Source organism: Anabrus simplex, chromosome 6 (assembly GCF_040414725.1).
Source record: "Anabrus simplex isolate iqAnaSimp1 chromosome 6, ASM4041472v1, whole genome shotgun sequence".
NCBI classification, from domain to species: Eukaryota; Metazoa; Arthropoda; class Insecta; order Orthoptera; family Tettigoniidae; genus Anabrus; species Anabrus simplex.
In genome coordinates this window covers 132,024,340-132,048,897 of record NC_090270.1, presented here as the reverse complement: position 1 = coordinate 132,048,897, position 24,558 = coordinate 132,024,340, and the positions used below count along the sequence as shown (strand labels likewise).

Sequence of the window (24,558 nt, the reverse complement as noted above, 5' to 3'; positions counted from 1 at the left end):
TTAATTATTCCTGGAATGTCCTTCTTGGAACCTGTTTCTGCCTTAAAATACCTATACATACCCTTCCATTTTTCACTAAAATTTGTATGACTGCCAATTATGCTTGCCATCATGTTATCCTTAGCTGCCTTCTTTGCTAGATTCAATTTTCTAGTAAGTTCCTTCAATTTCTCCTTACTTCCACAGCCATTTCTAACTCTATTTCTTTCCAGTCTGCACCTCCTTCTTAGTCTCTTTATTTCTCTATTATAATAAGGTGGGTCTTTACCATTCCTTACCACCCTTAAAGGTACAAACCTGTTTTCGCACCCATATGATTGGGGCTTGGGAAGAAGTGATATGAAAAAAATCACTGAAAAGTGTCAAATCCATTATTTTCAGGGCTACTGAGATGAATTGTGACACTGGATGCCATTTAAGTCCACATTCAGCCTCCATCGGAATGGAAGTCAGAAGGGTTAAAAAAAAAATGACCGAGATTAGTACTGAATCTACAGTTCTCAGTCTCTGCAAATAACCTCAATCATTGTGGCTGCGGTTAACTCCCAATGAGTAATCAGGGGAACCTGCCCCCTTCGGGGCTCGTCCCAACTGGTGGTTCCCTACAGGGATGATCTTCGGATCCGTGGACTAACAGGTAGCCCAATTCCTGTGGGCTTTAAAATACTGGGACACCCTCTCTCCAGGGAACATAAATATGGAGGCCCCTAAACACAGGGTAATGTGCCCAGCGGAAAAACAGGCGGAAGAGGATCCATTGCCAATGTTATGATTTCCCAACGGCTGTGGAGGCAGAAGAGGATATGATGATGATGATGATGATGATGATGATGCTTGTTGTTTTAAGGGGCCTAACATCAAAGGTCATCGGCCCCTAATGGTACGAAATGAAAGAACAAAAATTGCAAAGGCATCCACTGACAAAAATAAAATATGGCATGAAGAATGAATGGATGGACAGGAACTCAACAAAACACAAAACAAACAAACAAAAACCAGTGGATCGGACTCAATACAGATCGAAAATAACATTATTACCGACCAAGGAACCACTTATAAAGCACAATGATGCTTGGTGTCTAAAGGGGGTGCAAAATCCACATTCAAGGCCCCACAGAATGGTACATGTCGCGAGTAAAATAGAACCATGATATGTGTCATGTTGGGGTATTAATCAGAAGTAGCGAAGACTCACGGTGTTCCACAAAAGATGGTACTACTCACAAGTATTGCAATACGTACAAGTAACGCAGACCTATGGTGTGTCTCACACAATGGCCCAACTCAGAGTTAACGCAAACCAAGAAGGTTCCCCACCTAGGTGTACTAAACACGGGCGCCGGTATTCCCGTGGTGTTCCTCACATAGTGGGTACTAATCACAGGCAACGCAGACCCACGGTGCTGCTCATATAGTGGTACAACTCACAGGCTACGCCCAGACCCGCGGTTTGCACACATGGGTACGACGCACGGGTACTGGAATCCACCAGGCCAGGCTTTAACTGCTACTAATCACAAACCTATTTCGTACCGAATTTAGTGGTACTACTCGCAAGTACAGGCAACCTATGGTGTTCCCCGCGTGATGGTACGATTCAAAATTAGTTTCATGGTTCTAATTCAGTCAGCCCTTGGTCGCCCCTTTTAGTCGCCTCTTACGACAGGCAGGGGATACCGCAGGTGTATTCTACATGTGCGTCCCCCACCCGCAGGGGGTCAGAAGAGGGTAAAGCCAGACAGACTGGCAATAAAGGTGCTACTCAACTAATTTGGAGTCTGCGGCAGTCCGTTGCAGTTTTGGAACTCACTACTGCCTGTCTCATACTACATGTGCCGTGGTGAAAGACTGCGCGGGCCTCCTCCCTGCAAGTTGTGGTCCACCTTAAATAAAGTCATGCTTGTGGCATTTTCTCCTACTACTCCTACAAAGTCCAACTGCAATGGGATAAGGATGGTGGAAGCAGATTTAGGGTGAAATTACATAAGCAGTATGGCAGTTCTTGACAAGGCGCATATGAACAGCATAAAAACCTTCATCATCACTCATCAGCTTAGATGGGTTGGTCACATCTAGGTTGAGATTGGTCATGGCAAAAGGCCTCAAAGGTGTTCGTTTAAAATGTTATAAAGACCAGCTTAAGAGACTATGAATAGCACCAAACATAAATGCTAGCACCTGGGCAACAACTGCACAAAACCGTGTTCTTTGGCGCAAAGCTACTGCAGAAGGTGTCTCACTATTTGAGCAGGCACACTGCCGACAAGAAATTGAAACCCATGAAAAGCAGAAACTACATCCAACCGCATCCTCCCCCCATCTTTAGATGTGACCTGTGTGGCCGCATGTCTCATGCAAAGATTGGCTTGATCAGTCATCTGCTACATTTCCACAGAGAATTGCAGGAGAAAAACGTATTCTTGGAAATAAGTAGCGGCCGATGACAACAGTTCTCAGGTTCGCTATGTTAATTGGTGACAGTCCCAATGATAGCTGGAATCGTGTACATCATATCTATAGCGCAACACATAGATATATACAATTATCACTTATTTTTATTAATTGTTTGAAAGGACCAGCTACTTCCCAGACAATACGGACTTCAAGAAGGACAAACTTCCACAGGAAACAAAATAATCTTTAAAAACTTTTAATTAAATACACAACAATAACAAAATAGTTTGTAAAATATCAGTCGACACAATAAAGAAATCTACGAAAATTCACTTGACACAAAATTAACAGGTACTACAAATCCTATCAAGACACGTTATTTCACCTATTCATAATGAATGCAGCACGGGTCTCTGGTCATTCTTTTATTATTTTAACCATTATGGTATATTTTGGCCCATATTGACTTCTTGCTCATTCTCGCTACTTTCAAGTCTGTTACTTCTAATTTATGAATAAGATATCCTGAGTCCACCCAGCTTTCACTCCCCTGGTGTCCATGACTGTTAAGGTATTAAGTCTATATGGTCTGACACCATGGTTAGCTGGTTTGAGTTGGTTGGTTGAAATAAAATTACCAACAGAATATTGAGCAGCACAGTAGGAGATGTGGTGGTATACAATTTCTAAACACTAGCTTGCAGGCCAACAGCCTGGTCTCAATTCTAAACCTCTCTACAGTGTTCAGATGAAGTGAGTGTATATGATGCTGCTGATGGCAATTCACCCGTTGGATCGTGGTGTTAAGCCTTGCGCTGACCTCCTGGTGTTATTCGACAGGAGTAGGCTATGCGCCAGCACCGGGTTTCGCCCTCTCCCTCTGATGAGGTTTACGTCGGCAAGGGCACCCAGTCGTAAAAACTCATTACAAAGATTCATCCCGATAGCATTCAGAAATGGGACAAGGGTTGGATATACACGCCCAGCTTTCATTCATGTACAGCAAAATTGGTTTGAAAACAGTTTCATCTGGGAACTGACTTGTTTCTTACAGTATACTGCTCACTGCAACCGCGAGCTCACTGCATTAGCTTTGCTGCACCTTGATTCAATCTGTCTTACTATGCTACCATTCTGGGAGAATACACATTCTAAATACTTGGAACAATCTACCATATCCACTTTTGTATTCCCAATCTGACATTCAATTAGGTTTCTTCCCTACTGACATCACTTTAGTCTTGGAAAGGCTAATTTTCAAATCATACTTATTGCACTTATTTTCAAGTTACAAGATATTAGATTGCGGACCAATTTTTTGGCATAGGACAAACAGCTTACTACATTTCCACCTAACTGAATCCCTCCCTGCCACTTTACACCTTTCAGTAGATAATCCATGTAAATTATGAACAACAAAGGTGAAAGGTTACAGCCTTGTCTAACCCCTGTAAGGACCTTAAACCAAGAACTCATTCCCTAGTACCATTAACATCATTTCCGCTCAGTATAGTGTTGCCACTTTTTCTTAAAAAAGAAAGGAAGATTTTTAATTGACATATTTTTTGAATAACGCTTGCCTTCATAATATTTATTAAATGCTATTTTCAATCAAAACTCGCACACATTGATGTCTTAAACTCTTTTGCTTTGTAACACATTGGTATTTTGAAACTAATTTAACTTTATGTAGCAATCTTCTGTAATTCTTTAGTAGATAAAAAAAACTCTTTGCAGGGCATGCCAAAATGAATTACAATTTGAAGCTCTGATTTTATGTTCCTAACATCAGTCCACTTGATACTTTCAGTAGATTTCAGGTTATTAACAAAATCACTGATACTTTTAAATGTTAATATGTTTTCACTAATATTTCTCCCTTCGTCTTGCCACAGGAAGGTTTTAGAGCTGTTTCGGAATCTATGAAAATGCACAACATCAATTTATTGCCACAATCAAACTTGCATAACTGAAGCAATAATAAAAAAGATAATAGTCAAAATAACGTGTTAAGCCAGCATTAAATATTAACAGAGGAAGAAAGTGCTGTTTGGGCAAATAAAAAAAACGTAAGGCTAAATTAACAGTAAAAACCGTACAACCTGGCAACCCTACCTCGGTACTATGTCATACACCTTCTCTAGATCTATGAAACACAAACATAATTGTCTGTTCTTCTCATAGCATTTCTCAATTACCTGGTGTATACTGAATATCTGTTCAGGACAGTCCCTCTGTCGTCTGAACCCACACTGATTTTCATCCACTGATTGCACCCTCCCCTCCAAAATGCTAGTGAACACCTTGCCTCATATACCGATCAATGAAATACCTTGAGAGTTGTTGCAATCCTTCCTGTCCCCTTGCTTATACAGGGTGAAGCGAAATTCGCGCACTTGGGCGTCGCAGCACGACTTCTCACATGCCAGCAATAAAAAAATGTCTCTCACAAAACTTCGTCCTGCGAGTATGTCCGGGAGAAAAAGGTCGTTGAAGATTGGCAATGTGGCAACACTGTAACCACATGTAGGGTAACTACCTCTGTCAGCACATATTCGTCGTCCTGTACAGTTGGTGCAGTGGATAGAGTTTTGGGTTAACATGGAGGTTGATCCTGGGTTGAGGCGTGTTTTTTTATTTCATAAATGTAGTCCAGGTGGTATGGTATTTGGCATCTTCATCATCAACAGCGATTGCAGCGGGTCCTCTAGAAACTATTTGCACTTACATACTATGATCCTAGAAATGGATGAACATTCGTTTTCATTGGTCAGCTTTGAAAGACGCCCTTTTCACGTCATGGGTGTGAATTTATTCGCACCACTTCATCTACTAGATGCGTTACAATGTGTTCAACGTTACTAGATTTTGTAAATGTAGGATACATGTGACCTAAGAAACGGTGTCTTACTGTATTACAGTATGTAATGCCCGATGGAAATTAGCAAATAAAAAATGTGCCTCAACCCAGGTTCGAAACCTCGACCTCCTGCATGCTAACCCAAAACTCTATCCACTGCACCAACTGTACAGCACAACTAATAAGTGCTGACAGAGGTAGTTACCCTACATGTGGTTACAGTGTTGCCAGATTGTCACTCTTCAACGTTCTTTTTCTGTTGGATATACTCGCAGGACGATCTTTTGTGAGAGACTTTTTTTTTTATTGCTGGCATGTGAGGAGTTGCGCTGCGATGCCCAAGTGTGCAAATTTTGCTTCAGCCTGTAGATAGGTGCAATTATTGCTTTTGTCCAATCTGAAGGTTCCCTACTAATATTCCATGTTAATCGTATTACACTGAGAAGCAATTTCATCCCAGCTTTCCCAGTATATTTCACCATTTCAGGTCTAATTTCATTTATTCTTTCTGCTCTATGACTTCCTAAAATGCAAATTCACTGACATCATTGTCCTCCCCACGAGCTCAGTTGTTGGCGACAACAAAAGATTTCCTTTTACGCTGAGATAATTTTCAACCATGTGACCTTGCCACGGTGGGGAGGCTTGCGTGTCCCAATGATGCAGATAGCCGAGCCGCAGGTGCAACCATATCGGATGGGTATCTGTTGAGAGACCAGACTAACGAATGGTTCATCGAAAGTGGGGTAGCAGCCTTTTGGTAGTTGCCAGGGCGGCAGTCTAGATGATTGACTGATACGGCCTTGTAATAATACTCAACATGGCTTAGCTGTGTTGATACTGCTACACGGCTGAAAGCAACGGGAAACTACAGCCGTAACTAACTCCCGAGGACATGCAGCTCTCTCTGTATGAATGATGTACTGATGATGGCTTCCTCCCGGGTAAAATATTCCGGAGGTAAACTACTCCCCCATTCGGATCTCCGGGTGGGGACTACACGAGAGGGGGCGATCATCAGGAAGATGGATACTGACATTCTGCGAGTCGGAGCGTGGAATGTTAGAAGTTTGAATCGTTGTGGTAGGTTAGAGAATCTGAAAAGGGAGATGGATAGGCTAAAGTTAGATGTAGTTGGTATAAGTGAAGTACGTTGGCAGGAAGAACAAGATTTTTGGTCAGACGACTACCGAATTATCAACACAAAATCAAACAGGGGAAATGCAGGAGTTGGTTTAATAATGAATGAGAGAATAGGGCAGCGGGTAAGCTACTACGACCAGCATAGTGAAAGAATTATTGTCGTCAAGATAGACACCAAACCAATGCCCACCACAATAGTACAGGTCTATATGCCTACTAGTTCAGCGGATGATGAAGAAATCGAAAGAATATATGAGGAGATAGAAGATTTAATACAATATGTAAAAGGTGACGAGAATCTAATTGTGATGGGAGACTGGAATTCAGTGGTAGGCCAAGGAAGAGAAGGTAGTACAGTAGGAGAATTTGGATTGGGACAAAGGAACGAAAGAGGAAGTCGGCTGGTTGAATTCTGCACTAATCATAATTTAGTCCTTGCCAATACTTGGTTCAAACACCACAAACGACGGCTGTATACGTGGACGAGACCTGGAGACACTGGAAGGTATCAAATAGACTTCATTATGATTAGGCAGAGATTCAGAAACCAGGTGTTGGATTGCAAAACTTTCCCAGGAGCAGACGTGGACTCTGACCACAACTTGTTGGTCATGAAATGCCATCTGAAGTTGAAGAAATTGAAGAAAGGAAAGAATGCCAAAAGATGGGATCTAGACAAGTTGAAAGAAAAGAGTGTGAGGGATTGTTTCAAGGAACATGTTGCACAAGGACTAAATGAAAAGGCCGAAGGAAACACTATAGAGGAAGAGTGGAAAGTCATGAAAAATGAAGTCAGTAGGGCTGCTGAAGAAATGTTAGGAAGGAAGAAAAGATCAACTAAGAATCAGTGGATAACTCAGGAGATACTAGACCTGATTGATGAACGACGAAAATACAAGAATGCTAGAAATGAAGAGGGCAGAAAAGAATACAGGCGATTAAAGAATGAAGTGGATAGAAAGTGCAAGGTAGCTAAGGAAGAATGGCTGAAGGAGAAGTGCAAGGATGTCGAAGGCTGTATGGTCCTGGGAAAGGTAGATGCTGCATACAGGAAAATCAAGGAAACCTTTGGAGAAAGGAAATCTAGGTGTATGAATATTAAGAGCTCAGATGGAAAGCCACTTCTAGGGAAAGAAGACAAAGCAGAAAGATGGCAGGAGTATATCCAACAGTTGTATGAAGGTAAAGATGTAGATAATTTGGTTCTGGAACATGAAGAGGGTGTTGATGCTGATGAAATGGGAGACCCATTTTTGAGGTCAGAGTTTGACAGAGCTGCGAGTGACCTCAACAGGAACAAGGCACCTGGAATTGATGATATTCCCTCTGAATTACTGACTGCCTTAGGAGAAACCAGCATGGCAAGGTTATTTCATTTAGTGCGTAATATGTATGAGACAGGAGAAGTCCCATCCGATTTTCGGAAGAATATTGTTATACCTATTCCCAAGAAAGCCGGTGCTGACAGGTGTGAAACCTACCGCACCATTAGTTTAGTATCACATGCCTGCAAAATTTTAACACGTATTATGGAAAGAATGGAAAAACAAGTTGAAGCTGAGTTGGGAGAAGATCAATTTGGCTTCAGAAGAAATGTAGGAACACGTGAAGCAATCCTGACTTTACGTCTGATCTTAGAGGATCGAATCAAGAAGGACAAGCCCACGTACATGGCGTTCGTAGATCTAGAAAAGGCATTCGATAATGTTGATTGGACCAAGCTATTTATGATTCTGAAGATGATAGGGATCAGATACCGAGAACGAAGAATTATCTACGAAGAATTATCTACAATCTGTATAAAAATCAGTCTGCAGTGATAAGAATCGAGGGCTTTGAAAATGAAGCAGCAATCCAGAAAGGAGTGAGGCAAGGCTGCAGTTTGTCCCCTCTCCTTTTCAATGTTTACATAAAACAGGCAGTAAAGGAAATCAAAGAGAAATTTGGAAAGGGAATCACAGTCCAAGGAGAGGAAATCAAAACCTTGAGATTTGCCGATGATATTGTTATTTTATCTGAGACTGCAGAAGATCTCGAGAATTTGCTGAATGGTATGGATGAAGTCTTGGGTAAGGAGTACAACATGAAAATAAATAAGTCCAAAACAAAAGTAATGGAGTGCAGTCAAACGAAGGCAGGTGATGCAGGAAATATTAGATTAGGAAATGAAGTCTTAAAGGAAGTAAATGAATATTGTTACTTGGGTAGTAAAATAACTAACGATGGCAGAAGTAAGGAGGACATAAAATGCAGACTAGCACAAGCAAGGAAGAGCTTTCTTAAGAAAAGAAATTTGCTCACTTCAAATATTGATATCGGAATTAGAAAGATGTTTTTGAAGACTTTCGTGTGGAGCGTGGCATTGTATGGAAGTGAAACATGGACGGTAACTAGCTCGGAAAGAAAGAGAATAGAAGCTTTTAAAATGTGGTGTTACAGAAGAATGCTGAAGGTGAGATGGATAGATCGAATCACGAATGAAGAGATACTGAATCAAATTGGTGAGAGGAGATCGATTTGGGTAAATTTGACGAGAAGAAGAGATAGAATGATAGGACACATCTTAAGACACCCAGGACTTGTTCAGTTGGTTTTTGAAGGAAGTGTAGGTGGTAAGAACGGTAGGGGTAGACCAAGGTATGAATATGACAAGCAGATTAGAGCAGATGTAGGATGCAATAGTTACGTAGAAATGAAAAGGTTAGCACAGGATAGGGTGGCTTGGAGAGCTGCATAAAACCAGTCTATGGACTGATGACTCAAACAACAACAACAACAACAATTTTCAAAACATTCCTTCCACCTGCCTAGTGATTTCTTGGGATCTACTATGAATTCACCTGATTTACCCAAAACACTACTTATTTCCTTTTCCCCTCCCTTTTTAAGATTCTTTATTACTGTCCAGAAAGGTTTCCCAGCCACTTGACCACCAAGATGTATGCTTTCTTTCCCATCTTTACACAAAGTTGTTCCAAGGCATTCCCCTCGTTTGCCATAATTATCACTGTATGCCACCCATTGTCTTTCTATATCCTGAACTTGTTTACTGTCTTACTGTTTGGAACTTCACAAATCATATCCATATAGTTCTGTCCAATTTCTTTGTCCTGGAGTTTTTCTACCCTTATTTGTCTGCAGACAGATTTCACTTCCTCCATACTAGGCCTAGGGATACTTAGTTCACTACAGATCAGATAGTGGTCCGGATCATCGAAAAATCCCTGGAATACCTGCATATTCCTTAACATATTTCCCAAATTCAAAGCTGGGTATGATATTGTCTAAAATGGACCACTTAAGTAATCCCGAGTCAGGATACCAGTTGTTATGGAATAAGAGTGGGCATCTCGGACATACTCCGATTTATGGTCTTCCTTATGCTCAGGCAGATAGGACTATAAAAACCACCGGTGAATAGCCTTATGCTTGAAGAATGTATTCGCACAGCAGTCCAGTAAACACGTCCCATTCCTATTAGCTTCTACATCTTCCCCACATTTTCCAATCACCTTCTCATATCTTTCAGTACTTCAAACTCTTGCATTGAAATTGCCCATTAGCACCATCCTATCCTTGCTGTTGACTCCGACTATGATGTCATTCAATGCTTCATAAAACTTGTCAACTTCATCCTCATCTGCACCCTCACCTGGTGAATACACCGAGACAATTCTTGTCCTAATTCCTCCGACTGCTAAATGTACCAACCACATTTGCTTGTTTATGTGTCTAACAGAAACTATATAGCATGCAATAGTATTCCTGATAAACAGTCGTATCACACACTCTGCCTTTCCCTCTATAACATCTATTAAGAGCAGTTTATAATCTCATATCTCTTCCTCGTTATCTCCCATTACCCAAATATCATTAACTCCTAACACATCCAGACACATCCTCCTTTTTGACTGAACCAGTTCCACTTTCTTCCATATGCTCCATAAGTACTATCAGCTCCCCATCAAATTCTGTTTTATATACCAAGTTGTTTCCAAGGAATCCCTCACCTGTCAAATTGAAGTGGGACACCATTTCTCCCTGAAGTCTGTTATTATAATAATGTGATTTGCTTGACGTCTCACTAACTACTTTAACGGTTTTCGGAGCCTGAAGTCTGAGGCTTGCTTAAAACATTCTGAGTGTGCTTCATAAAACTTTTGTTAGGCAGGATGCAACCCTACCTAGGCACAGTATCAGTGAGAATCTCTCCTCTTAACGGGTTAGGGAAGCCATGGTGTATTTTATAATCCTAGCTGCCCGAGCCTGAGAGGATTTGTGCTGACCACATGATACCTCATAATCTGCAGGCCTTCGGGTTGAGCAGCGGTCGCTTGGTAGGCCAAGGCCCTGCAAGGGCTATAGTGCCATGGGGTTTGGGTTTGGTAACTGCCCGAGTACAAGGAAGGCCATGACTAGAGCCCTGCACGGATGCGGATATCGGCGAAGTTAGAGTCTTGGCGGATGCAAACTGTATGGCAGTACGGATAAATTTGCCGATAATTTCTAAATAATGAAGTTTATTGATCTTCACTCAGGTGTACTCTTATTTTTGCTTGTGGTTAGGCGACTCTTGACTTTATTATGGGAGAATGGTAATAAAGAGCCTTCAGACCATAAGGGCGTAAATCTGACCTAAGTCTAACTGGCTCCTGCCCACAATTGAATCGATTATTTCAGAAAGCAGTCAAGTGACAAAAAAATGAAAAAATGAGTTATTGGCAGAATATGTTACTAAGCGGGTATACGCACATTTTGGTACTGAAACCAGTCAAGAAACGTCCTCCTATAATGGTCAGGTATTACGTTGAATTTCGTATTTAGTTCAGAAACCAGTTAAGTGACACCACTTGGCTGGTTTCTGCAGTTAACTGCTGGTAGATTTTGTGATGTGCCGCACCTATTCGCTTGGCGCTGCTGCTCTGAATCCAGAATAGAGAGCTGTCATTGTTGTGTTTCTAGAATCGCATGTTCGTAGTTTTGTGAATAACTGATTGAAAAATTTTCTTGTTTAGTGCAGTGTTTTTATAATCGTAGTGATATGTCTGAAAGTTCAGGAGACGAACCTGTATCTAAAATGAAACGAGGAGTGGTAGACAAACAAACTCCCATACGTAATATTATTCGGAATACAAGGGTAAAAGGAGAAGTTTATATTTCTTACTCGGGCAAGGAAGTACCTGCCCTGAGCCCTACATTATTCTTTGTTATTGTTTGTTGGAGGTGCCCATCAATATCAAGAATATACAAAACCAAACCAAATCCCATGGCACTACAGCCCTTGGCCTACCAAGTGACCGCTGCTCAGCCCGAAGGCCTGCAGATTACGAGGTGTCGTGTGGTCAGCACGACGAATCCTCTCGGGCGTTATTCTTGGCTTTCTAGACCGGGCCGCTATCTCACCGTCAGATAGCTCCTCAATTCTAATCACGTAGGCTGAGTGGACCTCGAACCAGCCCTCAGGTCCAGGTAAAAATCCCTGACCTGGCCGGGAATCGGACCCGGACCCTCCGGGTAAGAATCAGGCACGCTACCCCTACACCACAGGGCCAGCTATCAAGAATATGCGTGACCTAAACGCCTTAAAACCTTACATGATGAGATATGAACACTTTTATAACAGCATTTTGGCCTACAACAGAGACAGAATGTTCTGTGGAGTTTCTTTGTGAGGATTGAATACCTCCTGTCCTGAGCAGACATTGCTGATTTCATCCTTTTAATAATTATATTTGTATCAGCAATGTAGTCTAAACCTATTAAAATATTTTCTATTTCCACAAATATGGGTTTTATGACAAAATCCTTTTAAAATTCAAGAATTATCCCATAAAAACATGTTTGCAACACTCGTTTATTTCAGAAACCAGTCAAGTGGAATTTTTTTCGGATTTTTTGACAGCAAAGTTAATAAACACAAAATATTTTTCCTTAGATAGAAAGTATTATTTCAAGCTAAAATATTAAAACCCCTACCATAACATTTTATCTGCTGCTAGACAGTTTTTTTTTCATTTTCCCAAAAATGACAGACTTGGCGCTTGACTGGTTTCTGATATAATCGATTCAATTAGTGGAAGAAAGGAACAAAGGTCAATACGTCGGTAGTTGTCGCAAGAGAAAATCCTTCATAAAACTGTAACTGTAGGGGTTCTAGCGGCAGGTACCAGGCCTATTGTATTATGTTAACAGATCTATCCGTTCCAATACCTTGGGTGTAATATACTTTAGTTAAATATTTACAATATCCGCGGATAATAACTTGCAGATGCAGTAACGCGTGTGGATGAAGGAAGTGCAGATGTGGATAATATTTTGTTTATCGCGCAGGGCTCTAGCCATGACTAAGAATATGTCCAAGATGTCCACTCCTATTCTATAGCAACTGGTGTCCTGACTCTCACGACCACTTACTAGACCATTCAGTTGTTGCCCATGTTTTATGAACTGGGACGTGACTACAGTAAACCACACCACAACCCACTAAATAAATAAATTAAAAATAGATGACATCTATTTAGAATAACTTATTTTTGTTTTATTTTAATTTTATTCCTGCATCCACCGAAACAAACAAGTCTTATTTAAAGATATTAACTTCATTAATGTTTCCGTATTGAACTGAGATCAACGATAAGATATCTATTAGGTTCAACCTTTTCAATACTAATTAGGTACGTGTTTATGTTGCAAATACCTTTTATTCAACTTGGGGACCGGTTTCGACATATATAATGTCATCATCAGCCATAAAATGAATCACAAATATATAAGCAAAGACATAATAATCAAAACTATTGTGGATATATTTTGAAATACGTTCATTAAAAATCTGTAACTGACCATTCACACCATGTGTTAAGATAAATCGCCATTAACAGAAGATTTGCTTATATATTTGTGTTTCATTTTATGGCTGATGACATTATATATGTCGAAACCGGTCCCCAAGTTGAATAAAAGGTATTTGTAACATAAACACGTACCTAATTAGTATTGAAAAGGTTGAACCTAATAGACATCTTATCGCATATAACTGAGAATGAAAATATGAGAAATGAGAAATAAAATGTGTTATATACCATATAGAACAAGAATCAAATCTGAATACATCGTCATAGTATTATCATAAACTTCTTTAAAAGCCAAAAAAATAACACTAGCAAGTGCATATTTTTTTGAAAATTTCATTTAATTTCAGTTTTCAAACAAAGATAAATCAATGCAAATATGACAAGAATGAATTTCGAACATAGCATCTTGCTGGTAGTACAGAAAGTTCTTTAGTCATTAAAAACATTAAGTTCCTTATTTTGGTGGAAATCCAAAAACAGCGCAACTGATGAAGAAATACAGGTATACATTAGATGTCATATTTCTGTCCACAATTAATATCATGGCAGGTACGGTAATCAAATCACCAAGAAATTGTTTAGTCAATCAAACTCGCCTATAGTGGAGAATTCAAGGCCTGTACAGAGGCAACCAGACAACAAAAAAAACCAAATTAGCTACCGAGTGCTTCGCACAAGTGCCCGCCCCAACCTAGGAATAGCATGCCTCCTCATAACCACAGACCCCAGGTTCAATTCCCTGCCAGGTCATCGATCTCGGGGCTGGTTTGAGGTACATCTTTTTTACAAGCTGCTTTACGTCACAATGACAGACAGGTCTTATGGCGGCGATGGGATAGGAAAGGGCTAGGTGGAGTTTGAACCCACTATCTCCCGGATCCAAGGTCCACTCAGCCTATGTGATTACAAGTGAAGTGCTATCTGAGAGTGAGATAGTGGCCTGGTCTATAAAGCCAAGAATAACAGCAAAAAGGACTCACCATACTGACTATACTTCATAATAGGCAGGCCTTTTCAGCTGACCAGTAGTCACATGGTAGGCCATGAGGTTGGTTTGTTTTTCATACAAAGCAGGTAGACTTTTAGAATAATTTAAAACTTTGTTCACATTACACCCTTTCATATACTTCTTTACAATGACCCAGGGATGGGGGAAATTTTGTTTCAGTGTAAGTTTCTGGTTATACCACTGCCATACAATTCAGTTTTAAATTTTTAAAAGATCTTCCCTTATACAGATAGTGTGCAACAACAAGCCACTAAATCAACAGGTAGGAATACTTCATTTGTGTGTTGAGTTAATATGATGATACATCAGTTTTCCCTCCATCTTGCTTACTGTACATCTGCAAAGATGCTGTATACATTCCTCAGCATACATTTTTGGTGAAAAATTACTGGGTAACGAAGTCTATCACTGTCCCATAAAGAGCTTCTTGGAGAAATTATTGTTTGTACAATCCTCCAAGAGGAAGACGGGACTGGTCAACGAAAGAAAGTAACAGCCTTGTTTATTGAACAAGACTGGTATCACACAATTGGTTTGACAAACATGGTAAATGATGTTCAGGTTATCTGCAGCAGGCTCCTCATAAATTATTGCAGGAAGAAGTGCATTCACATGCCATACACCAAAGAGCAGCAAGGGTATGGGAAACTGCAGTCATACAGCCTAACTAATATAAAGTTTATTGCCATATGTGGTCCTCGGACTTTACCTGTGAGGCTATTTGACACACAGTTTTCTAAGTCGGAATGTGAATTCTCGGGTCGGGGAATGGGTATCTGTTTCATCTTCAACATTAGATTTCATCCCAGGAATCATTCTCACAGATATGCGGATCGCCCATCGACGTCAACTTGAAAGACCTGCACCAAGCCTCTCAACATTACTTTATATGAATTCTAAACATATACAATTTGAGCTTCACGCAACCTGTACAGTTTTATGAAAGACACTGCATCCACATAAGGCTAGAATTTCAGGTGCAATTTCTATAGACGAAATAAATTGATTATTCTTTTTCTCAGACATAATAATAATAATAATAATAATAATATGGTGTCAGCTACTACGTGCAGGCTGTTTGATTTTACGTCATTTAGCCTGCCTGCATGTCAATTTCAAACTTCCCTTTTACTCTATCAGATGGCAGAGAAAGGGATCTCTTTTAGGCAATCTATGGCTGAATTTTGATTAATTTTGTAGAGTAAACACCAAATGTGTTACCATAGATCTTTTAAATGCCGACATCATGTCATGGAGTGCCGAACAGACTTTTTCCCGCCCTTCAAAAATCTGACTACCTCTGTCGACTTTGAACCCGTGATCTTGGGCATGAAACACTGGTACAAGCAAGATTTCCAGATACGTTTGAGCAGTTGACACCAGTAAACTAACTTCGAGTTATATTTTTTTAGCAAGATGACACATGAGGACCAAGAAATTTCTAGGAATTTGAGGCAATCAAGATCAACTGACATAACACCAGATTACTAACTGTAAGAACAGAATGTACTGAAATTAGCTGAGAACAATTATCAGCAATTTGAAGACGAACATCATCAGTGAAATCAATGGCATCGATCAGGAGATGTTTACTGTAGCAAGCTGCCAGAAACTGTGACAGTAAACAATTCTCTCAGAGATACTTTACATTTAAAATGTAGTTACAAGTTGTTACAAAAGTAAGACAATTTTAAAAACCACCAGGTTTACAAAAAGCACACTATAGCTTAGTGCAGGGCCTCTCAGGGTGCATGCGTCCATACACTGCAAGGTGCAGCAGACGACTTCACTAGGTTGACCAGAGTGCAAACCCCCACTCCACTTCCCCTACACCTGTCTCACCCGTTCAGTCTGTCTTCGCCTTCTCCATCTGATGGCCGAGCAGGCATCAATTTTTAATAATGAGACAAAGTCTCGCATAGTGCATTGGCACTGCCGGTGGCTACAATTAGCCTACGCAGTGGCCTCCACGATATACACTAGCCAGCGTCTTGGCAGGAGTGCTAGGTACCAACTGATGAGCCAAGCCTAGCACACGGAGGCAAAACGCTGGCAACGAGGAATGAGTTCGCTGGAAAATTTATAATGTCCAATAACGGACCATTTATATTGGTATTCTCCACCTTCCCCGCTGATTCACCCCTCACTGCGAAATGTTTGTGTGCAGTGACACTGTTGTATGGGACAATGTTACCAGTGTTAAAACACTCTTTCTTTCAATTTGGTTTGAGCAGAGAATTTATCTTCTCTAGCTCTTATTTTCTTTTATCTTTGCAATGATACCAAGTTATGCCTGGAACAAGGGACTGGCTGACAGCAATTCTGAGAGCCTTCTTTAAATTACAATCAGAAATAGGCTTACTCACACACAATCTAGTTTTCATACAAGTCAAAACAAGAAAAAAATACCTTTCACATATGCATGTGGAACCAAACATAGAAATAATCTTAGCTGCTTCTCGATGCAGCTTAGGAAAATCTTCCTTCGACAAATTCTCGTAGAATATGAGCAAAGCCTTTGTTTGGAAAATAGGTCGTTTTGATTAACTTATCACATAATTACTGTCCCATGAACTAAACATTTGGCTTTATCATCACGACTGACAAAAAAAAATACTAAAGTTCCCAGTTCGATTGAAATGGTCTTTCGAAAGTCTTTGCTCTCTTCGAAACAGGTTGCTCAATTATTATGTTGTTGTGTTGCGCTTATCTATTTCACTTATTTCACTATTTCACAGAGTCTCTGCACCTCGATTTGCACGCGTGAGATTTTGGGCGTTTGAGAGGGCCTGGCTTAGTGTATGGCAGATAACATATTAAATGCAAAAAAAAAAGAAACAAATACAAAGCAAAAAACAAGATGGCAGACAAACTGCACAAGAAGGTTACCAAACTGAAAAATTTCATAAGAAAATTTCAGAGATAAATCTCTGCAAAATGAGAGTTTACCAACAGTTGGTCTAGTTTTACATAACATAAACCCAAAAGACTGTCATGAATACAACTCGTCAGTGTTCTCGAAAGTCAGCTGCATCTAGCAGCAGTGAACAGCATTGATGTTCCTACACATATTTCAATTTTAAATAAACATTATAGCTGAAAAGAAACTTGTTAAGAGCACAGAAATGAAAGGTCTGCCAAACATCTCCTTTCATTGGTATATAAGCAATGTTCACCTATAAGATTCCTAGGAACAAACACACAGTAATGATATAAAAATTGGACAGGAAAGGCAAGGTGATGGACTATACATAACAGAACAATAAGACACTTTTCAATACATACTTTTAATTATTACATAAGCAACACTGACGTGTGTGATTCATAAAGAATGCAGCCTATAAACAACAACAGGATTTCAAAATTATCTCTCAGTTGAACATTCACACAAGGAAGCAGACACACTACTGAGAGTGGGAAAAATAAAAGCGTAATAATAAGTCAGTCTGTCGGAGTGTTTTGTACTATATCAAGGAATTTATTCATAGAATAAGATCACTGGTAAGACTACGATTCATGCCAAGATTCCTGACTTCCACTACAGTTTACATTTCTCACACAATACAGATTTTGGCCATGCTGTTTCAACGTGTGTGTGTGTGTGTGTGTGTATATATATATATATATTTTTTTAAAGACTCGGTGGTTTGGTTTTTTTGGTATAAAGCAGATATACTAAATTAGATTTGCATTGCATGCAGGATATTATTTTCCATACCTGAAAACTTACTTATGGGAAGGCTAAATTGGCACCTTGATGGCAGGATTGTATATTTATTTAATTTTGGCTGACCACTTTCAAACTATTTCAATATTCTAAAAATCTTTTTCCTATCATGTCAAAATGCAAACCATTTTCTCTTCAACTCTCTCAACATCTGATGCACACAAGTTCAAGTTGACATAATGGCACAAAACATGCCATTCATTGTCAGCTAAATACTAACATTTACTAAAAAATAATACTTTCGCACTCTGAAGGAAATGACCTACTAATTCATTGGACTGAACAGTCATTACAATGCGGTATAAACGAGTATTCATCCTCCAGAAAATAATTACTTCTTCGTAAAGTAATTCAATTATGTAAAACGTTTTATGAGTATTTGTTGTTCCTTTTTCTCTGTATAGGTGAGATTTAAGGAAACCTGAATATATGTCGATAATTAAAATTGTACATATACAGCTCTTCACAAAGGCAAAAATTATAAAAAATACTAGGCCTACATACTAGAAAAATGGCACAATATAACTTAAAAAAGTACTTATAAAACTAATAAGGTAATCTTTCACAACCAACATTCCAGTAAAAATAAATAAAAACAAAAATAAAATCACTGTAATTAATGCTGGATTGTTATGTACTATATTATTGTAGAGGGTAACTGACATTTGTACCCATTTCATCTTATAGCGGTTTGTGTGTACACATAGTGTCTAGATACCTACCAGAGCCATTGCTATGAGATCAGTGTCACTTGATCAAAAGCAATGCCTTAACAACATTTACAGGCAACTTCAAGAACATTTCCTTCTGAACACTTTGGATAGAGAGCCAAACATACCATAACATTAAGAGGTACTTTTGAATTTCCCTGAATTCAAATACTCCACCCCAGAAATACGCTCCAGGATTACGCAAATCCTAACATACCAAAATACTACACTATGCAAGCCAGCTCTTTCTTTACCATCTAGACTTATTGCGGCTGTACAGGCTTGTTTAAAATTACTCTACTGGCTTATTTATGCGTATATCACAAATATATTTGGCCACTGTGAGTCTAGAAAAAGATGTGGCATACAAACCATTTTCGGAGGCCACAGCCATAGTTTTCAATCCATGAGCCCAATGGCAACATTAAAACGCATCCTTAGCAGCGGACACAAACGCCAGGAGATCCGAGTTGAGTAGGCTGGGAACATTGGCATAGTTCCCATTGGCCGACATTCAGGATAGTAGAGGTGGCGGTTGTTCTGCAGAGACTGAGGCAACTTGCAACTGGGAAGGAGTATGTTGAGGTTGAGGTGCATGCTGACTCAACTCCGCTTTTACTCGACGAGCAATATGGCTACGTGTGTGTTTACGCAAGTGATCCTTACGATAGAAGCCCTTCCCGCACTCTGTGCAAACGTGGCGCTTTTCACCTGAATGTATCACGAAGTGTAGTGTAAGCTGTTCCTTCCGTTTAAATGCTTTAAGACAAACCGTGCAAACATATGGACGTTCAGGGTTATGACTCTGCTTATGACGCGTAAGGTGGTCTTTTCGTTTTAAACCTGCTCCACAAATATCGCACACAAAGCGACGTTCAAGAGTATGACCTAATAAATGCTGTTCCAGTAATTCTTTCTCAGGATATGCCATGTGACACTCTGGACAGCAATATAGCGTGGAACCATCCAATGCTGTAGTAAGACGAATTTCACCGGGCTTTGGTCTTGGTTTCTTCTCTTTGTTAGCCTTCTTCTTCTTTTTCTTCTTGGTTACCCCAGGAAGAGGACCACCTAATACTCCAGGCGTAGTGGTAGTTGCTACTCCGATTGCTGGCCCTCCAGCGTGAACAGCCATTTCCGTCTCTTTCTTAATGTTCTCAGCTGAATATTTCAGAAAATGGTGCAAGCTTAGAGGTAGAGTGGAAGCAGGAAGATGAGAAAGGTAATCTGCTACAGTAGAACCTGGAGTTGCCAGACTTTGCCATGTTGCAGGCATTGTAGTGGTGGTCTGCGTAGCATGGTGATGGTGATGCTGATGATGAAGCGACATGGAACTACTATATTCGGCCTCGTTTGAACCGGGACGATCCTCTTTCTCACCATCTTCACGCTTCACTTCCTTACCTTTTTCAGTATTTGTCATTGAATTTTCCCGCATCATAGCTGCACAGAGATCTTGAGGCTGCATATCCCCACCGTGGTAAGATGCCCGTTTTTCAACAAGCTGTCTTGCTTGTTGCTGCTGCTGTTGATCTTGTACTGAAGGAGATGAGGTAGGTCTGTTTTGTTGCTGCTGTTGAGGTGGAGGCTGTTGCTGTTGTGGTGGTGGCTGCTGCTGCTGTTGTTGTTGCTGCTGCTGTTGTTGTTGTTGAACAGCACCTGCCTGACTATATGGCACCCCCACACCACCACTATAATGATGTGCACCACTCAAATTTGAGCCAGTGTGATATTTAGATGAATTAGGGTTCATCATATTACCTACTTGGGGTTGACCAGTTGAATTGTTGCTGACATCACCACGAGCATATTTCCCCATATTCACAGGCATACCAATAGGGGGGTGATGTTGATTAAAATGTGCTGGCCCTGGACTAGTATGGTACCGCGCTCCAGTCCCTCCATCACTAACAGCCTGGGGTGGTAAACCTCCACTTGTTCCATCATGAGTGAATTTTGCTGCAAATTGATGAATCGTTGGTATTGATGCAGGGAAGTGACCTCCAAATGGTGAAAAGTTCATTGTTGCTTGCAGTACTTGATCCACCCCAAACAAGTCTTCTCAAGAAAATTATCTTGAATATCCGAGACTAATTGACATTTTCCTATAACACACAGAACCATCATTAATTAAGGAAATACATTATTCAGCATCATGCATTCAGCAAAATAATAACATTCATTCAAGTATTATCCTTTTGTATACTTATATTATCCGCCGTTTGCTACATCAGCATTATAATTTCTAAGTCTAGTACATATAATTACTTGCAGCCATGACATTATGCAAGCACATTTAATGAAAGTTGTTTATTTCAATATATATTTTATCTTTCAGTAGGCGTCATGGCCCGCGCAGAAGGGTGCAAGATGGGCTCACAATGGAACTCTTTCAAATAAAAGTACAAAATTTATTAATTATTTTTACCGAAGTGTATCGGAATTGAACAACGCTAGAATCCCATTCATATCTACAATGATATCGGTAAACTTATGTAAATGCATGTGAACTTACTATTTCAAATTTTGTTTCACCCATGATGTATTTCTATAAATACGCGTCTTTGACAGAAAACATAAACACCTGCTGTGCGAAACGACGTTCACTTGTTTCCCGGATAACGCTACAACCCCTCTCTGACGGCCAATACGTGTAGTTGATTAAAAGCGGATTATTCAAAGGCTTCTCATGCAGCAACCAAAACAATTCGACTTCTAATGTGAACAGAGTGCTTCATCCGCGGTGCTCCGTTTAGTCCGATATGTTACGAAATCCGATATAAAACGCAGCATGCCATTAAACTTCTTTGATGTTGAAAAAACATGTTCCTAAATATTTAGCCAAAAGTTTTAGTCGTAAATAATAATAATAATAATAATAATAATAATAATAATAATAATAATAATAATAATAATAATTTGCTCTTGTGCAAAAAAGAAATGTCCATCCTGTCAGCCGCACATTGCAAGCATACCACACCCTGAGGCCTTCTTGTCAACTCGAAGTAGTTTACATGCAAAAAAAAAAAAAAAATTCCCCTGTGAATGCAGGAGTAGAGATCCTACAGTATGCCGATGACACAGCTGCTTATACTGCTAAATTAAAATGCCACAGGGGTCCCGGGATCGATTCCCGGTAGGGTCGGGAATTTTAACTATCATTGGTTAATTCCATTGGCACGAGGGCTGGGTGTACGTGTCGTCTTCATCATCATTCCATCCTCATCAAGACACACAGATCGTCTACAGGCGTCAAATCAAAAGACCTGCACCTAACGAGACGAACATGTCCTCGGACATTCCTGACACTAAAAGCCATATGCCATTTCATTACCATTACTCTTGAATCTTGAGGGTTCATCAAATTGAAGTCAGTAGGCTACGGTATATTTAAACAAAATCAAAATGAACTAACAAAATTATTATTATTATTATTATTATTATTATTATTATTATTATTGTTGTTGTTGTTGTTGTTACAATAAGACCTAGATTAGATAGTAATAATAAAAAATAATTATTATATAATAATAGTATTAAGGCTCCGGGAATGAACCTGGGGAGAGTCCATGTGACTCCGGACAAAAGGGAGTGAAATGTGTCGTTGTCAGCCATCTGCAACATAACATATTGGATTCAGCAAGAGAATCCAACTAGCCTCTTTCACTCCAATTCCAGCACGTAATCTGCAAGAGGTGTCCCTGCTAAACTGAGCAACCCAGTGGAGGTTGGGTAACCAATCTCAGCGGAAACTGGGTCAGTGAACCGATCAGTGCTGGGGGCTTCAAGGCTTACAACCCTGATAGTTAACAACTTGTTACCTTCAGATGACCTAACCTAATCACTTGTGTGATAGACTGTATCAAACATGAAGTACAAACTTAATGAACATAATACCTTAGGTGGTAGACAATCCACAAGTAGGTCATCGGATTCTGGGGGGCCTACACCTTCATGTGACCCAGTCGGATCTAAACTAAACTTGAAACGAAATATTATGTATCTAGCCACAATCAATATAAACTCCTTGATCAAGACCGGAAAGCTTAAGCATACACTTGATGTACCGAATGACAAGAACATCAGTATAGCAGCTCTCCAAGAGACTAGGTTTCCGGATGAAGAAGCCATAGAGTCTCAAGGATATAGAATATATAAAGGGAAACCTGGTAATAGAGTAATGGAAAATGTACCATTACTTGGACTGGTTTTGCAGTACACCATCGACTGGTTACAAGCATACTTGACTTTTCATCGCCAAACAATAGAACATCGGTGCTTTCCTTCAGATGCAATAGGGGATACTCTATGATTAACTTCCATGCTCCTACCAATGACTCTAACAGGAAAAACCCAGAAATGACAAATCACTACTGGGATGCCCTTGAGGAAACCCTAGACAAAGTACCAAATCACCATACGACTATATTGTTAGGAGATTTCAATGCCCAGATCGGTAAAGAACAGAAATACCGGAAGACTGTAGGAAGATATCCTGCCCATAAGAGAAGCAACACCAATGGGGAATGCTTAATCAGTGTCTGCACCAAGTATGGATTACTTTTGATGTCTACAGCTTTCAAACACCTTCCCAGAAAGGCAATGACATGGCGATGCCCAAATAGCATGATGGGTGAATTCCAAATCGACCACGTAGCAATAGACAAGCTGCACCACAGGGATAATATGAATGTCAAGGTGATACGAGGAGCCAACATTGACTCTGATCACAACCTGTCTCTGGTTAAAACGAACCTGAAACCACTAATACAGACCACGGGTAAGTTAGCGAAAAACACGAAGATCCCTAGGTTTGATATCACCAAACTCAAAGAAGACAGCACTAGTTACCAAGAGAGACTGATTCATAATACCAACAGGATTAACACATCTACAAAATGGGATCAACTTAGGGATGCCATAACAGGAGCAGCTCAGGAAACAATCCCCAATAGACCTAAAGGGAACAAGCATCCGTGGTGGTCCAGCGAATGTGATAAAGCTACAGAAGCTAGGCGGCTTGCGTGGATCAAATGGAATGTACATAAGAATGAAGCTAATTTACAAGCCTTTATTGCACAAAGGAAAACTACATCGAGCATCATAAGAGGGGCCAAGAGGAAGCACAACCAGAAACTGATTAAGCAAGCAGAGGAGGATTTTGTAAGGAACAACTCTAGAGATCTATACAATTCGCTTCCCCTGCCTTACATCTCCAGAGACCAGATGGATCCCTGTGTCTTAATGACAGCGATTGTACCAAGACCCTAGCTAACTAATTCAAAGGACACTTAAATGCAGAAGAACCTATTGAATGTCTCCAAGTTACAGAACCAACTAACCCTAATACTGAGTTTATCCCTCTAACCTATGAAGAAGTCAGAGATATAATTAAACTACTCAAGAATAATAAAGCTTCTGGGGAAGACGGGATAGTAGCAGAAATGCTAAAACATGCTGGAGAACACACCTTCAGGAGCATACATAAAGTAATTCTGGACACATGGACTAGTGAGAGGCTCCCAGATGGTTGGACGTCAGCCATTATCCATCCAATCCACAAGAAAGGAAGCGAAACAGATCCCAGTAACTACAGAGGAAAATCACTCCTTGCTGTTACCTATAAGATATTTTCCAAGATTCTGGAACGCCATATAACAAGACAGTTGGATAAAGAGTTAGGAGAATATCAAGCAGGGTTCAGAGCATCGAGGTCCTGTACTGAGCAGATAAAAATCAATACAGCAAAGTCAAGAGCCCGACAATGGGTAGCTATATTTGTCGACTTCCAGAAAGCATACGACTCAGTAGACAGAATTACTCTTTATAAGACATTAGGAGAACTAGGACTTAACGACAAG

At 40.0% G+C, this 24,558-nt stretch overlaps 1 protein-coding gene across 1 annotated transcript; it reads right to left on the bottom strand.

Annotated features, from left to right (window-relative positions):
• Positions 1 to 17,534: 17,534 nt before the first annotated feature.
• Positions 17,535 to 21,314, bottom strand: LOC136876190 (Krueppel homolog 1). The gene is made up of 2 exons (XM_067149931.2): positions 21,213 to 21,314; positions 17,535 to 20,802 (listed from the first exon to the last, which is right to left on the bottom strand). The coding sequence occupies exon 2, from the start codon at positions 20,718 to 20,720 to the stop codon at positions 19,212 to 19,214; it is 1,509 nt and encodes a 502-aa protein (XP_067006032.2). The 5' UTR covers positions 20,721 to 20,802; positions 21,213 to 21,314; the 3' UTR covers positions 17,535 to 19,211.
• Positions 21,315 to 24,558: the final 3,244 nt, after the last annotated feature.

Excerpts from the sequence above, each read along its gene's own strand:
- LOC136876190 (XM_067149931.2), bottom strand. The coding sequence starts at position 20,720 with ATGAACTTTTCACCATTTGGAGGTCACTTCCCTGCATCAATACCAACG.